The sequence below is a fragment of the Podarcis vaucheri genome (genome assembly GCF_965113315.1).
Source record: "Podarcis vaucheri genome assembly, chromosome: 12".
NCBI classification, from domain to species: Eukaryota; Metazoa; Chordata; class Lepidosauria; order Squamata; family Lacertidae; genus Podarcis; species Podarcis vaucheri.
In genome coordinates, this window is record NC_138750.1 from 43,883,063 (window position 1) to 43,900,205 (window position 17,143).

At 42.8% G+C, this 17,143-nt stretch overlaps 1 protein-coding gene across 1 annotated transcript; it reads left to right on the forward strand.

The window, feature by feature from the left end:
- The first annotated feature begins 1,165 nt into the window (after positions 1 to 1,165).
- On the forward strand, positions 1,166 to 14,466 carry RAB18 (RAB18, member RAS oncogene family). The gene is made up of 7 exons (XM_082193865.1): positions 1,166 to 1,325; positions 5,164 to 5,219; positions 7,591 to 7,652; positions 9,687 to 9,759; positions 11,488 to 11,606; positions 11,688 to 11,754; positions 13,077 to 14,466. Exons 1-7 carry the CDS (start codon positions 1,258 to 1,260, stop codon positions 13,247 to 13,249), a joined length of 618 nt encoding a protein of 205 aa, XP_082049991.1. The 5' UTR covers positions 1,166 to 1,257; the 3' UTR covers positions 13,250 to 14,466.
- Positions 14,467 to 17,143: the final 2,677 nt, after the last annotated feature.

A 17,143-nucleotide genomic window follows, 5' to 3' on the forward strand; every position in this document is an offset into this window, starting at 1 on the left:
CTTAAGATGCCGCTGGACTATAATTCCCATAATCGCCGACAATTGATCAAGGCTGATGGGAGTTGCCAGTCCAACAACATCCCAAGAGCCACAGAATCTCCCGCCCTGCCTTTAAGGCCACATGGACAATTTGGATGCCAAATGATTGCAAAATGTGTGCCCACCTTCTCTAAGCATTCAAAAAGGGGAAGTGAACCCCAGAAGAGAGGCAAGGCCAACCAAAGAAAATGCATTTAAAAAATAAGCGTTTCTGAATAACTGATGTCAGCCATATACTGTACTGTACTTGTATGCTGTTACTGTATAGTTAAAGCTATGGTTTTCCCAGTAGTGATGTATGGAGGTGAGAGCTGGACCATAAAGAAGGCTGATTGTCGAAGAATTGATGCTTTTGAATTATGGTGCTGGAGGAGACTCTTGAGAGTCCCATGGACTGCAAGAAGATGAAACCTCTCCATTCTTAAGGAAATCAGCCCTGAGTGCTCACTGGAAGGACAGATCCTGAAGCCGAGGCTCCAATACTTTGGCCACCTCATGAGAAGAGAAGACTCCCTGGAAAAGACCCTGATGTTGGGAAAGATGGAGAAGGGGACGGCAGAGGACGAGGTGGTTGGACAGTGTTCTCGAAGCTACCAGCATGAGTTTGACCAAACTGCGGGAGGCAGTGGAAGACAGGAGGGCCTGGCGTGCTCTGGTCCATGGGGTCACGAAGAGTCGGACACGACTAAACAACAACAACTGCCTCGGTGGCTCCGTGACTCATCATGACAACACGCAGCGCAGCCTCTGAAATGCGGACCTGGCGCTTTGCAAGCCGTGTCGCCTTCAGGTGCTGCCAGGGAAGAAAGGCTCTTGTTTTCTGAATCTCTGGGGAGCCTGGGCCAAGTCAGGCTCGGCGCCATGCAGCTTCCTTCCCGAGCTCCCAGCTAGCTCTTCTCGGGACGCCTCCTTCCATCTGCCGCTGCGCTTTGAAGGCTTATTCCGAAACTCACCAGCGAGGGAACAGCCCGGGCGCCGCGCCTGCGCCCCAGGAGCCTCGCGCGACGCACCACACCACCACCTGCGGAGGGGCGGAGCCAAGAGCTGGGATGCGGAAGGGCCCCTTCCGCGCGCAAGCGCACAAAGGCGGCGCCTGGGGAAGGCGGATAAGGGCGAGTCGGAGGGGGTGGGGTGGGCGCATGCGCAGAAGACGTGGCAGTCTGCGTAGCAGGGACAGAGGAGCTGGGTCGGTCGGGCCAGAGGCCTCCGGTTGTCGGGATGGACGAGGATATTTTGACCACGCTGAAGATCCTCATAATCGGAGAGAGCGGCGTCGGCAAGTCTAGGTGAGGCTCCAGCCCGCTAGGCCTCGCCTGCGGCCTCGCCTTTCCTCCCCGCCCCACCAGCAGCCCCCCTCAGGCCTGAGGGCGCTTCCGCCCCCCTTGTCACCAGAGAGGGGCAGGGGGCCAATACCCCCCTCCCACTGCAACTGCCCCCCTTGCTTATTAGGGCCTGTTGCCTATGGATTGGATGGGGTTTACTCCCGAGGAAGCCTTGGCCGGATTCAGGCCTTTACTCCTGAGGAGGAGGGAGGGGCGGGTGGCGGGGCTGCAGCTGGACTGGACGCCACGCCCCCTGACTTGGGACATTCGTCCCTGGGGGCGCCCCCTCCCTTGGCTTCGGCGGCCAAAGCTCCCCCTCTGGCTTGTTGTCTCCGCAGATCAGGGCGACGCCTTCTGCATATGCACAGAGGCTCGGTTTCCTCCCCACGCCGGCCTGTTGCTTGATTATTGGAGCCTTTTGGTTCTGCAAACATCATCCCGGGGCTCAGCCCCTTACCTCGCAGCCATTGCATCTGGTTCTCGGGCAACCACGCGAAGGTTTCTTCGCCCCTTCTCTGAACTTTGCCTTTGCGACGTGTCTGGGGAGAGTAGGGCACTGTCAGACTTGCTAGGTGAGGAGCCAACGCGTAGGATCACACGCCGAAGTAAGAGTTGGAAACCTGGGCTTAAACAGTGGTACCTCGGGTTACATACACTTCAGGTTACAGACTCCGCTAACCCTGAAATAGTACCTTGGGTTAAGAACTTTGCTTCAGGATGAGAACAGAAATCGGGCTCCGGCGGCGCGGTAGCAGCAGGAGGCCCCATTAGCTAAAGTGGTGCTTCAGGTTAAGAACAGTTTCAGGTTAAGAACGGACCTCTGGAACGAATTAAGTACTTAACCTGAGGTACCACTGTATTGGAGAAATCGGGATTCAAATGGTCTTTTCCCTCTCTCGTTAAAATGTTTATAGCCCTATCCGGTGCTGTTTGGCCTTGCTGTGAAATGTAGCTCGTTTATAAAACAGTAACTCAAAATGGCACAAAAAACGATAAGTAGATGCCACTCTTAAAATAAACAAACTGCAGTGTTAGGCAACAAATGCCTGAGGGAATATAACCAGGACTTGACCTGGTTCTGGAATCAGTTTAGAGTTGGTGCCAGGCAGGCCTGTTGGAAGGTGAAAAGGCGTTTCACCATGGAGCATAGGGCCCTTCCCATGTTTCCACATAATGCTCAGCAACTGAAATTGGGACAGCAGATGTTTGTGGAGAACAGACTAAAGGCTGTCAAGCAGGCACTCCTCGTGAGTCCCACTTTTAGAAAGATACTCCAAGTACCTAGATATGAAGTCGTTTAAGGATCTGCCTTCCCTCCCTAGTGGTGTTTGCTGTCATAAATAAATATTCTAGCCCCTTGTTCTAAAGGGCCTCTTTTGTCTATCTGTGTCTTGCTGAGCTTCTGTTCATATCTGGGCTCCTTCTCATTTCTCAATCACAATAACCTTTGCCTTGTCTACAGTGTCTTACAATTACTAGCTAGATTCCACATAATCCCTGTCCTACTATTGCTGGGTTGTGAAGTACAGCCCATTGTGCTGTGTCTGTGTCATAAATTGATAATCAATTTATTCATCATGTGAACTCTTAAACTATTTGGGCATCCTTTAGGATACAAAGGAAAGTATGCAGAAGAAACAGCCTATATTGAAAGACTAATTCACGACCTTAAAACCACTTACATAACTTTTTCACATATATCATGTCTGTATAAATGGCAGACATTTGTTCCTACCCATCGGTGTGGTGTTTGACTCCATGGCAGCACCCTCAATAATGCTTCATGTTATTTGAAGCCAGTGTTCTTGTATATGTTACACCAGTATATTTAGTAACCAAGTCTGCTATTTTGAATTTACAAAATTGAAGAGGCTAACAATTTTGTGGAGGATGTGTGTATAAAGTGCAGAGTCAGTGCCCCACCCCCTTGTACATGACTCTGTAAGATGTTGCAAGGACTCAGTGCTGGCAGCCAAGACTTTAGATTTCTTCTGGATTAGGTCATCTCCAAGTCTGTGACCTCAGAAAGCTTCACTTTATTGCAGCAGGCCGCTTACCTGTAATCCGCTGTAAGGAGAGCTATCAACTTGTTTTTTGGTTCCAAACTAACAATTAAGCCTCTGGAATTCTTGCACTTTGGAAAGTAGTTTGATGCTGTGTTAGCTATACAGTTGAGATGCTTTCACAGACCTTTGGTTTCCAGTAGGACTGCAGATGAAGGACTGGCAGGGGAGGAGGAGAGGGAAGAGTGGTGCATTTTTATGCGCACAGTCCAGTGTCATATACATGCTTTTGAGTGAACTCTTCTTGGTGAGAGAACTGGATATTCTAGTTATTTAGAAAGAGTGGTATCTTCCAGAGACCTGAATTCTGTTACTGTTGGACCCTGGACATTTCCATCAGCAGTGTAAAAGAGTTTCATGTTTAAGTAGAATTTCAGTAGGTGGGATAGACTTTAGCAGACTTGTAGGTGTAACCTTGTCACCAGTGTTCAAGACTCCTATTGTTCTAGGTGCATCTTGTGACAGGGAATTTCATTGGTTGCAGCAGTTTCTGAGCTCTGGGTGCAGTACTGCGCCGAAGATTTCAGATTAAAACTGCAAAGTGGAAGGAAAGGAGGACCCTTTTCTGCCTTCCCACTTCCAGCTACTTTCTAAATACTGGAGAAGAGATCCTCTTAAGAATATTAGGGGGGTGGACAGGGGAAGGACTAGACCATATGAAAAATGAACATACTTAAACTGCAATTCATTCATTTTCAGGTTTGTATTGCTATTAAAAAAGTGTGCCTAGATATTCTGTTGTTGCACCCATAACATAGGTTTAAGGTGCCATTTAGCACCTAGCTTTCATTGTTTCTAACACTGCTTGTCACTTATTTAGCATATTTTGTGTGCTGTGCTGTGTGTGTAAACACATACAATATAGTAATCCTTACAGCAGAACCGTGACCACATGGTGAACCTTTGGTCCTCCAGCCACCATGATTAGGGATGATGGGAGTTGCAGTTCAACAACAACTTGAAATCCAGAGGTTCCCTAGCCCTAGAAGAGTGATTTGTCATAGAATCATAGAGTTGGAATAGACCACAAGGGCCATTGAGTCCAACCCCCTGCCAAGCAGGAAACACCATCAGAGCACTCCTGGCATATGGTTGTCAAGCCTCTGCTTAAAGACCTCCAAAGAAGGAGACTCCACCACACTCCTTGGCAGCAAATTCCACTGTCGAACAGCTCTTACTGTCAGGAAGTTCTTCCTAATGTTTAGGTGGAATCGTCGTCCAGTTTTCAAACAGAGCCTTTCTTTGCAGCTAACTTCTAACCACTCAGTATTACATAGCACATTCACAAGTCCAATGGGTATCTCCTGATGTTGCTATCTCAACATTTTAACATTCTTCTACTGCTGTGCAGTATCAGCAGTGTAGATTTTGGCAAATTTCCTTTTTGGAATATGGCAGCCCTAACATACCCTAGTGAGTTCAAGAAGTATAGAATGGAACTCTGTGGCATTGTCTTGGCCAATCTTTCTCAATAGAGCTGCAAGTTTGCTTGCACAAGAGTTAATTGATGTTGAAAGAGGATAAGCTTATTTTCTGGAGGAGGGAGAATTGACTGTCCTAAAAAATTGAAATCTGGTAGGGAAGAGGGTAAATGTTCTGTTACAATCATGTTACTTGGCAACGCAAATCTGAGATCTGTTACAAATGTCTCTGGTTGGATAGTTATATCTCTGAAATATAATTATTGCAATGCTCATTTTCTCCTCCTTTTCCATCAAATGCCCTTCTCCTCTGTGCAGCCTTCTGTTACGGTTTACCGATGATACATTTGATCCAGAACTTGCAGCAACAATTGGTAAGTTTGTGATGCCTCTGTTATTTAGAACAAATTCAGACTATTTGATAGTAATGCTGTTAAAAGTGGAGACACTGCAATGGAGAAAGTTGATCCCTAATAAGGAAAAGCCGCAGCACTGGCACAAAAATCAGGCGAGATTTGCTGTAAGAAATTTGCTTAAATTGGAAGTTTAGACACCTCTCACCCCCACCATTCCCCCATTGTAAAAGGGAAACATAAGGAAGCTGACAGTGTAGTTTACTCACCTTTTTGTCAGCATTGCAGCTATGTCTGAATTTGTTGACAGGTTAGATTCTGACAAGTCAGATTCTGCATATGCAGAACAAAATCTCTGCTAGTATTTTGAAAACTGCAAGGATCAACTATATTGATATCAAATATTATAAATTGGCTGAACCTGTGAAACACTTCATAGTTAAGTCTGATTTTGACATAAGCCCTGTACAAGTGAGTGATGGTAGGAATTTGAAATATGTCAAGCGGAGACACTACTTAGTTTGGAAGCCCACAAATAGTAAAAGCACATGCTTTGCTATCTGCAACTTGTCTTAAAAACTTTTCAGGAGGAGTTGAACTTCCTAATCCTTCTCCTTGTCAAAATTGATACTGTCTTTCAAGCATTTAGCATTTTAAAGTGGGCATTTCTACAGAAACAATGTAATGGTCTCTTTTTTCTGTTCATGTATTCTGCGTATGTTGCTAAGACTGTACAAAGATCATGGCTATATTTAGCATTTTGGTTTGTTTGGGAGAAGATGTTAATAGCTTTGAATTGTGAGGCCTGCATAGTTCAGCAGTGATGAGGTCAAATAGATCAAAGGATAAAAGCATGGAACTATAGCATTTGAAATTTACAAGGCGGGGCTGTTGGAGAGGATTCTGTAAGGGAGAAATATGACGCTGGTGGAATTTGTCATGATCAGCAGGAGTTGCCACAGCTGCCACATAAGATTTTGATGAGAAATAGCAGATTCAAATTTAATGAAAATCACATGTAAACAAGTAGAGAGCTTACATTTGTCTACCGGGGACTTTTTTACTCCAGAAGTGAACCTCTTTGTGAAAAAGAGCTCTTGAGTACATAAATTTGGTTGCAGAGCAGGCACAAACCTTCCTCATTCATTCTGGATGTTTGTCTTGACTGCAAGACAATATAATCATATAACACTGGTCCTAAAGGATCTACATTGACTCGCAGAGCACAGTTCAAAGTGTTGGTTCTGACCTTTAAAGCCCTAAATGGCCTTGGCCCTATATACCTGAAATAGCATCTCCATCCCCATTGTTCAGCCCAGACACTGAGATCCAGCCCCGAAGGCCTTCTGGCAGTTCCCTCATTGTGAGAAGTGAGGTTACAGGGAACCAGACAGAGGGCCTTCTCAGTAGTGGCACTTGCCCTGTAGAGCACCCTCCCATCAGATGTCAAGGAGATAAATAACTATACAACTTTTAGAAGACAGCTGAAGACAAGGAAGTTTTTAATGTTTGTGGTTTTATTTTATTTTTATCTATTGGAAGCCTTCCAGAGTGGCTGGGGCAAACCAGTCAGATGGGCGGAGTACAAATAATAAAATTATTACCACCACTACCGCCACCACAATTATCATTATTAGATGCTGCTGAAGTGGATTGTCCCTTCCTTGAGTTGTGTGATGACATTATGGGCCCTCTTACATTTCTATCTCAAAACAAATAGCAAAATGAACAGAGGTATATTTATCATTCTTTTGCTGCCTCTGTTTTGTGAATGACTTCTGCCAGCCAAACAATGCAGAGATGGGTAGTTTATTATGGAAGTCACCATAGATAAATTTTCTGGGCAGCTAATTACAGCATTTGTTACACAAAGGTTACTTTAGTATTGGAACCAGTTTTATATGATGTAGGGTTCATGAAAATGTACACTTGCTTTCTTGACTGTTGCATGTGGCAAATTATAAGCGAGATTCAGTTTTCCTGTGTGAAATTGATGTTTATATAGAAGTTATGACCTTGTGTAAAATGGGTCGCTTGGTTCTCTGCAGTAGTTTGCCTTCAACATTTAATGTTCTTTGTGTTGGTTTGCTTTTGAGCAAACTCTCTGCTTTTTTCACCTATATCTTGCCACATGTTGCAATCTTGCAATCTGAAAGCATAACAAGTCATAAACACACCGAATATTTGTCTATCCAAATTATTGTGCTAGAATATTAGGTGCAGATAGAATAATGATTCAGAAAGAGCCAGAATTAGTATGATTCCTATCATCCCTGAATATTAGCCATGCTGGCTGGGGCTGATGAGAGTTGTAGCCCACAATATCTGGTATGTTTTCTGTTTTAACTTCTGTCCTTTTCTGGAGAGAGCATTAAGTATTCTTCTCTTGTAGGTGTTGACTTCAAAGTGAAAACAATATCTGTTGATGGAAACAAGGCTAAACTAGCAATCTGGGTAAGTCCTAATAACGCATGTGAACCTTGCATTATTGAATGATGTATGGATTGATTGACTGATTAATTGATGTTACTCATATGTTGCTTTTCCACATTGGGCCATTGCCAATGTGGCTTACAGCAAAACAATATTGATACCTGAAGACTGTTTTCAGTGTTATCAAAGCCAGTCCTGGCAAGCAACAGTGTACCTTTTGTGCTGAGCAACTGGTCAGTAGGCTATAGTTCAATACAGTGGTGCCTCGCAAGACGAAATTAATTCGTTCCGCGAGTTTTGCCGTCTAGCGAATTTTTCGTCTTGCGAAGCACGGTTTTAACGGTTTAACAAAGTCGCGAAAAGTTTTCGTCTTGCGAAGCAAACCCATAGGGGAATTCGTCTTGCGATGCAAATCGAAAACAAAAAAACCTTTCGTCTAGCGAGTTTTTTGTCTTGCGAGGCATTCGTCTTGCGAGGTACCACTGTAAAACATTGCTGTGATGAAAGTGAATCTGCATATTGAAAACCTCTGCAGGGTTCAGGTCCTTCAGCAACTAAGTTCCCCACAGGGTAGGGCTGGGCGATTTAGTGATACATCGTACAAAATAGGTTTAAAGTGCACATTGTAGTAACGGTTTCATAATATTTGACATGGCAAATCACAATGTGTCCATGTGCTATGTAAAAAATTGTGATGTGGGGAAAACCATGAAGCCAGTCATCGCTTCTCTCATGATTCCTGCTACCCCTGTTGCTCTGTACTATAAAATAAGAGTTGTAACAATATGCTAAAGGTAAGTGAAAATGTATCAGTTTTAGAAGCCTTAGTAGTTGCAGTTGCCAAGACAATTGCCCCATCACCTCCTAATAGTTACACCCTTATTTCAGACATTGTGGTATATCGGGATATCACAATGTTTTCCTGGTGATATATCACAATGTTGAAAACAGACCAATCAGCCCTGCCATGGGGGGAACTAGCTCACATGCACAAATCAAGCGGCTTTGAACTCCCCGTCAATTAGCTGATGCATGGGAAGTTCAAACCTACTTAACAGCTGCAGGACCAAGGTACATCTCAAGCCAACTCAAATTCTAAGAAATGTATATGCAATAAAATAATTATCAGTACATAATCAACATTTATTAATCAGTTATTTATTAATCATTTCAATCATTGTGACTCTTAGAAGTAAAATAAGGAAGTTAAAAGTAGTGAAACAATACTATTTTTATCTTCTCTAATGAGATGATTGGGCGTTTGAATATTGGGCTGAAAGTTTGTAGATTTGAGTCTTAAGTCACAACATTGTTTGACATTCAGCCTGTTTATTTGTTCAGAAGAGCACAAACATGGCTGAATCCAGCTTTAGCCATGCATGATGTTGGAAATACCAGCAACAGAGGTTCCTTATTGGCAAGGGAAGTGCACAGTGTACATGCTCTTGCCCTTTGTTCCTGAGGCTCATAGTTCCTATTAAAAAATTTTTTGGTACTGTGCCTCATAAAATTCTTTTCTACCTCAGGCCCTTTTAAACCCCCTTTCAATCCTTTAGTATTTATTTGCCCTCTGCACAGTTCTACTGCCCTCAGGAGGATCAATATTGACCACCTTGAGAAACCCTGCTATAGAAGAAGAAATGGCTAGATAAGGTCTATAGCACATAGAAGGAGGAGCTTTGTGCATATTTGTTTGTAATTTGTTTGTAATTTGTTTGTTTGTGCTTGGCAGGGGGTTGGACTCGATGGCCCTTGTGGTCTCTTCCAACTCTATGATTCTATGATTCTATGAAATAGAATTGTATGTCTATTGCCATAGGCTTTAACATAGTAAAGACCTGCTGTACTCTGCACATGATACCTTTGTAGAATCCAGGAAGTGTATCCTGTTAAGCTTTGGCATGAAAAGGTTTGCAGTCTTGAAGATGCAAATCAGAAAGTTCTTTCTAGGTGAAAATACAAAATATCAGGATGCATGCTACCTGTTGTGGGATTTGCAGGAAAAATCTGTTTAATGATGTCAAATCAGTTCTCAAAATTGTCTGAATTTTTTAGGACACTGCAGGTCAGGAACGGTTCAGAACGTTAACACCCAGCTATTACAGAGGAGCACAGGGTGTTATATTAGGTAAGCATGCAGCTGGTTACTGCTTATCTGTACATTTTCTGGTATAGGGCATGATACTGAAACTCTTGGCCTCACTGTAATTTTACCATTACACAGGCAAATGGGTGGCAAATTAGAAATAAGAACTGTGGGAATTGCTGGAGGGTGGAGTTCTGTAGGTAGCTCTTGCTGTTTCTCTTCCTTCCCTGTCTGCAGGCTTTATTTTACTGGGTGAAGAAGCTGCAGGTGGTTTTTTCCAGATTGAGTGCAGGGTGCTGTTTTTTCTCCAGCCACTGTGCTCCAGTTCCCCTCCCCAGCTGCTTTTCTCCCAAGGGACAAGATACAGGCTCTGGAATTTCTCCCTGTTTGTGCTCATATGTAAAGCAAGTGTGGAAGGAATTTTGAGCAGGCACACGACTGACAGGCTCAGGGTTACACATCCTCCAACTGCTATCTGCTCAATCTGATGACACAGGCATCTGCTTCACTTAATAAGAGAGGGAAGAAAGGGAAGCTACAGTGCATTTCTGGCCAGAGTTAGCTCCTTCATAGAAAATGAAATTACCTCCGGGTAATCCTTGAGGTGCTTGCTTGGGAACCATCTCCAACTTGCTGTAGTAGTACATTTTAATTGGTTCCTCCATCTTCGCTTCATTATCTACCCCAGGGGTGAGCAGACTTCAAGCATTGTGTTTTAATAGTACCCTGAGATCCACCAACTGGAGCCAGATTCAAAAGAAGACATGTCTATAATTAAACAATTCTGAGCCCATGAAGTTGTGTTGAGTACCAGAACTGAATGGAGCTTGCACCCCATCCACACAAAATCCACTCCCCTCAATCAACATAATTTAGAGGGGAAGGAAGTAATTTTTTTGCCAATATACCTCAAATCACAGAGAGAGCTTTTGTGCGTCCCTGATGTACCAAAGGTTCATGAACTTACAGCTACTGAAACCTTTTGTAAACAATATTGCAATTGTGTTGGCTTTTCAATGAGGAATAATGCAGTTAGGTTCTCAGTGAGATAACTACCTGGATTGGAGGCCGGAGCCATCCAGTCAGACTTCTTTGTCTAAATACATCACCTGGGCTGAGTCCCTTATAAGAGATTAAGCAGATGTCTAGTTGTCAGCAGCTACTTAGCTTTGATCAGTCAACGGCTGGCAATTCAGAGGAGTCTCAACCTTGCAAAATGGACTTCTGGTTCCATTGTTTATTGTTATTAATAAAAATATTTGTATACAACAAATTCATGTAAAATGCCAAGGCGTTGTACAACAACATATACAATAAAATACTATAAAACAATAGATAATAATCATTAAGAAGACTAGACAATAAAAAAAAGTTTGAATAACTGCATAGGCGCCTTGCAGAAGAGGACTCATAGGTAATAATAAGGGAAGAGCCACAGTTCAATAAGTCATTTACTGGTGGTATGGCTCTGTCTAGTTTCTAAACTTTGTTGTCATAACTAAATTCAAGGCTGGCCATCTCATTAGGCAAGCCCCTTCCCTGAGGTGGCATGGGATAGGTGGAGGATTGGTCCCACCTGCAGATCAGGCATTCTCCAGAGCCCTTTCTCGGTGCTGTGGTGGGGTGGGGTGGGTGGGTAGGTGAGTGAGTTTTGCAGTGCTGCAACTAATTTGGCAAGAGAAAAGGTTATAAATGTGAAGGTGAAATGTTTGTTTTGTTCTTAACCTTGAAATACATGCATCACTGACTGCTATTAATTCTTGATTTCAGTTTATGATGTCACAAGAAGAGACACTTTTGCTAAACTAGACAACTGGCTAACTGAACTAGAAACATACTGCACAAGAAATGATATAGTTAAAATGTTAGTAGGAAACAAAATCGATAAGGTGAGTAGCCCTGAAATACATTTCCCCCCTGTGATTCATAAGCTTATTTTTATAAGTGTCTGACAGTTCTGCTTGTTGTAGGAAAACAGAGAAGTTGACAGAAATGAGGGTCTCAAGTTTGCCCGAAAACATTCCATGTTGTTCATAGGTAAGTCCTTTAAAAGGAATGCAAAGTGTGGTGGAGTGTTCTGTTTAGCTGCAGTTGTTGTACGACAAGATACAATGGCTGGGGTTGTGGTGGTGCATGTTTTGGAGGATCAAGCTGTATTTTACAACAGCAAGATTAATGTAAGCTAAGTAAAGTTGTGGGACTAAATTTGCAAAGTATATGCCACTGTATTGTTACTTTATGTAGGCCATGAAATATGACAGCAGTACAGCTGATGTCACATTGGTTCTTATTTGGGTGCCATGAGTACTATCCACCAGGCTCTGTTGCTGTCCTTTTATTTCAATGAATTATGCAGAGGAATCTCTTGTGGGTCCCATTAATGGGCAAAGGTGGTGAAACGGTCGCAGTTGCCTTGATTTAAATACTGTTACATTACCTTCTGCCGGGACACAGGTGGCACTGTGGTCTAAACCACTGAGCCTAGGGCTTGCCGATCAGAAGGTCAGCGGTTCGAATCCCCACGATGGGGTGAGCTCCCATTGCTCGGTCCCAGCTCCTGCCAACCTAGCATTTCGAAAGCACGCCAGTGCAAGTAGATAAATAGGTACCGCTCCAGCAGGAAGGTAAACGGTGTTTCTGTGCACTGCTCTGGTTTGCCAGAAGTGGCTTAGTCATGCTGGCCACATGACCCGGAAGCTGTATGCCAGTTCTCTCTGCCAGTAAAGCAAGATGAGTGCCGCAACCTCAGAGTCGTTCATGACTGGACTTAACAGGGGTCCTTTTACCTTTACATTACCTTCTAGCTTGATTTCAAGAGTCTCCCATTTCATGCACAGCCCTTTTTTGCTAAGAGAGGTAAAGATAAATCTGCTTCTCTTTCTGCATCCCTCTTCCCTGAGGATGCAGTTTCAAAGAGGAAGGTGCCAGATGCTGCCCGTAGCTCCTGTGGGAATTTCAGTGTGCTTTTCAGCAGAACTGGTATTGCTGCTGTTGCCTCCTCCAGGCACTGACACCCTCCATTCTTCTGACATGACTTCAGTTAGCAATCTGTCTCTCCCTGAGAAGGCCGGAGACCATGTTTGTTCACTTACAGCTTGACACAGTGTGTTTGTGTGTACCGTTTGATGAAATCTTCACGAAACACAAATCTTGGGGATGAAAAACTCAAAGAATATTCTTTACTTGCTGTGATACAAAAGCCTTTTCCAAACTATCAGTTTCTCTAAGCTAAGTCTTCAAGAATTTTGCACCTACATTGGTGTGCAAATGACAGAGCCATGGTGCACCCATGGAAGAGGAAGTTGGGACAACACACAGTGACACATGTCTAACATTTCATCTCTTTTTCCCCCCCGCAGAGGCAAGTGCAAAAACATGTGATGGTGTACAGTGTGCCTTTGAGGAGCTTGTTGAGAAAATCATACAGACTCCAGGACTGTGGGAAAGTGAGAGCCAAAACAGAGGTGTAAAGTTGTCAAACAATGAAGAGGGCTATCGAGGCGGCTGCGGTGGCTACTGTTCTGTGTTATAAACTCCGGAAGACTTATTCTTTGGTGTATTTAAATGGATAGTGGTGTCCTCTGTACATAAACTTACATCTGCTATTTTAGGGACCTTGCGGTTTGCACATATTTGTGTATCACGGCAGTGAACATTTTTCTAGGAAAATGTGCTCTGCAGCTTTTCCAGTTGAGAAGTGTTATGGTTAGCATGCCTAATTTGAAACGTATAGGTTCTTTTTATATGTAGCATAAGAACTTGTTGCAGGAACAAAGACACTCAGATTTCATAATTATCATGGAATTACTTTGGGGAAATATTTCAAACACATGTTGGCTTCATTCTGTTTAACTCGGGTCTTTAACTCAACTATGGCACTGTTTGAGGCACACAAATCTCAAATGGTACAAGTCGATACATGTAAAATTTGCACAATTTTATTGGCAAAGGCCTTTTCTTACCAGTTTAACAGCATGGATATACAATCCCTTTTTAGCTTTAAGCAACACTTTTTCTAGCTTGTAACTAATCCCAGTTAAAATCTGTGATCTTGAAAGAGGTGCAAATTACTTTTGGCGGGGGTTGGGTGAAAAGAGGAGATTTTAATTTTTTTCACTTCAGTGAATACTACGATTGTCTAATTGGATTTTTTTTTTAATCCTGAATGTGTGCGCGCGTGGCACTCTTGCACCATGGCATTTATGATGTAGTGTGCTATGGACCTGCAGGAGATTTTTTTCCTTTAGGTTACAGGCTTAATGGAGTCTCATTGTGAATCACTTTGCCAAGCTTTGAATGCTTGTTTCTAAATGTTAGCAGTGTAATTTAATTTCAGTAACTCAAAACTGTTGCTCATATGTAATTTGAATGGTCTGAACCAGATGACTGCTCAACTTGTGGCTGTTGGTTCTGAAGCTTAAATAATGTTTAAAAGCTCTGTCTTCTGGGTGTGTATGTGTAAGGCATGTGCTATTTCATTGGAATTTGCTGTAACAAACAGCCAATGAATTGCTCGTTTCAGAGAACTTGTATAGACTAATAAATTTTTTTCACAGTATTCACTTTTTTGTAACATCTTCCTCATGTACAGGTGAATTTTGTAAGACACAATTGAAGATCTCTTGGACTATTGATCCTGTAATAGACAACACTAATGACTTAAAATACTGTGGGGTACTGATATTTCGCAGGATGAGCTACTGTGCAATTTCCTGTAAATATATACAGTAAACTGAAATACCTTTATAATGTTGCTTTTTTGTACACTGAAGGGCTGCACACCATCTGGTCTTTCACAAAGTATATGGGCTGTTGTCACTTTAAATACATTTTACTTAAACCTTTAATTTCCACTTTTTACACTTGTTGGGAAACTATTAGAGTTTTGAAGTTCTATAGCCAAACATTGTAAGTAAAGGTTCACACTCCTTAGGCTAAGTGAACAGTTTTCAGATGTATGCCGCCATTTTAATACATGGCACATTTGCTGAACTGCTTATTGCCCAGTGTAAAGATGGCAAAATGCCTCTTGAATAGATGGGAGAGAATCATATATTATTGCAGAGAGGTGTGTTCCTAACTACAGAATAAAGATTGAAAAGCATCTGCCATCTTTTTATCATAGGAAATGTGCTTAAGTTTTGTGTGGTGTCTTGTTCTCCGTATTCCTGTTCTTCAATAACCAAAGGAACCTTTGCATTTCACTTGGGATGGAGGCTGAACTGATTAACTGAACCGGTTGTTGTATTTGCAAAGATAAGAGCAGTGGTCAGTGCACATCTTTTTTGGAGGCCATGCTGTAACATGAAACTTGCAAGCACACAAAAGTGCCTCATTTTGAATTTCTTCTAGCTTTTCCCAAAGTCCATCTTAAAATTTATCTTATGCAGTCATGAATGGCTTGACCAATATGAGCATACCACTTTATTTTGACATTTTCCTTGGCTTAATAAAGGCATTGCCCTAATTTGGACCTAGAATTCTTCTTTGATAATCTCTAGCCACCTGCTTTCTGTTTGGGTTAAACTTTTTTTGATCCCCACGTTTTACTAAGGCAACGTGGAGCAGAAACAAGGTGCCAAGAGTTGACTTTTCCATATCAAAGCAAGTGCTAGGCAAGTACCGTATTTTTCGCTCTATAAGACGCACCAGATCACAAGACGCACCTAGTTTTTGGAGGAGAAAAATAAGGGGGGGGGATTCTGAATCCCAGAAGCCAGAACAGCAAGAGGGATCGCTGCACAGTGAAAGCAGAAATCTCTCTTGCTGTTCTGGCTTCTGGGATAGCTGCGCAGCCTGCATTTGCTCCATAAGACGCACACACATTTCCCCTTACTTTTTAGGAGGGAAAAAGTGAGTCTTAAAGAGCAAAAAATACAGTAATAGTTGGTCACAAATTTTCAGCTTGTATCACACAGCTTATCCCTTTGTGGATATGTTTTGGTATTGCACTTACTGCAATGGCTTTTACGGTTGATGAAACTGGATCAAGTAGCAGCTGCATCAGTTTACTTTTGGCATTTATCCAATTCTCTCAACCATTCCTCATAAGGCTTATTTTTCAGACTCCTGATCATATTGTCACCTCTCACACATTCCAGCCTTTCAGTATCTTTCTAAATTGTGCCCAGAACCAGACACAGTACTCCAGGTGTTGCTAAGGCAGAATAGAGTGGTACTATAACTTCCCTTGTTTGGGACACACTACTTATGTTGATGTAGTGTAGAATAGCATTTGTTTTTATTTTTTGCTGCTGCACCACACCGTTGACTCATGTTAAGCTTGTGGTCTACTGAGACCCCTCAATCTTCTTCACATGTACTACTGGTAAGCCAGGTGTTTCCCATTTGCGCAATTGGTTCTTCCTGTCTTAAGTGCCAAACCTTACTTTTGTCCCTATTGAAATTCATGTTAGTTTGGGCCTAGTACTCCAATCTGTTAAGGTCATCTTGAAGTCGGATTCTGTCTTGTGGTATTAGCTCTCCCCCCCCCCCCCCGTCGGGTGTTACTTGCAAATTTAATGGGCATTGCCTCAACTCCATCCAGGTCATTTATAAAGACATTGAACTACAATAGCCCAGGACAGAACCCTGGGACACCCCACTTGCCCCCCTTTATCCCAGGATGATGAGGAACCATTAGTGAGCACTCTTGGGGTTCAGTCAGTCAACCAGCTACAAATCCACCTAAACATTACCTCATCCAGCCCACATTGTACCAGCTTCTCTGCAAGAATACCATTGGGGACTTGGTCAAAAACATTACTGAAATCCTGATATACTATGTTCACAGCAGCTCCCTGACCCAGCAAGCTTGTAACTCTCTCAAAAAAAGATTCATCTGGAATGGCTTGTTTTTGAGAAACCTATGCTGGGTCTTAGTAATCATAGCGTGCTTTCGAAGTGCTCACAGATTGATCATTTACCGTATTTGTTCTGGGGCCTTTCCTGGTATTGATGTCAAGCTGACCAGTCAATAGTTACCTGGGCAATCTTTTTTTGGTGGACAATAGTCTGAAAAAAATCATTTTCTGTAGGCATCTTCTAGGATGTGTGCTCAGTTTATGAGAAGCTGTCAAGCAGCTGGTTGTTGCCCTGCCAAACAGAGTGCTCTAGAAAATATCCCATAATCCTTTTTCGGTAGTGTAGGAACTCAGTGGCCTGAAGCGCTGTGTAAAAAGGACTCCCTTTAAGGCAGACAAATTGGAAACGCTGAGCTATATAGCATTGTGCTCTCTCGAGAGAAAGACTATGGAGACCCACAAGTCAGTCACATAAATATGTTCAAGCTTTTTGGGTTTTAGCTTTGTTGCCAGAGTTCAAAAGTTCATAATTCATCAACAGTTATTGTAGCTTGCTCTGTTCCGTTGGAGCAGAAACTACCAATCGATATGAAAATACATTAGGGGAAAACATAACTTGGCCC

Coding starts and splice junctions, on each gene's coding strand:
- RAB18 (XM_082193865.1), top strand. CDS start 1,258: ATGGACGAGGATATTTTGACCACGCTGAAGATCCTCATAATCGGAGAG. Junction 1,326..5,163: donor AGCGGCGTCGGCAAGTCTAG/GTGAGGCTCCAG, acceptor TCCTCTGTGCAG/CCTTCTGTTACGGTTTACCG. Junction 11,607..11,687: donor TAGGAAACAAAATCGATAAG/GTGAGTAGCCCT, acceptor TGCTTGTTGTAG/GAAAACAGAGAAGTTGACAG.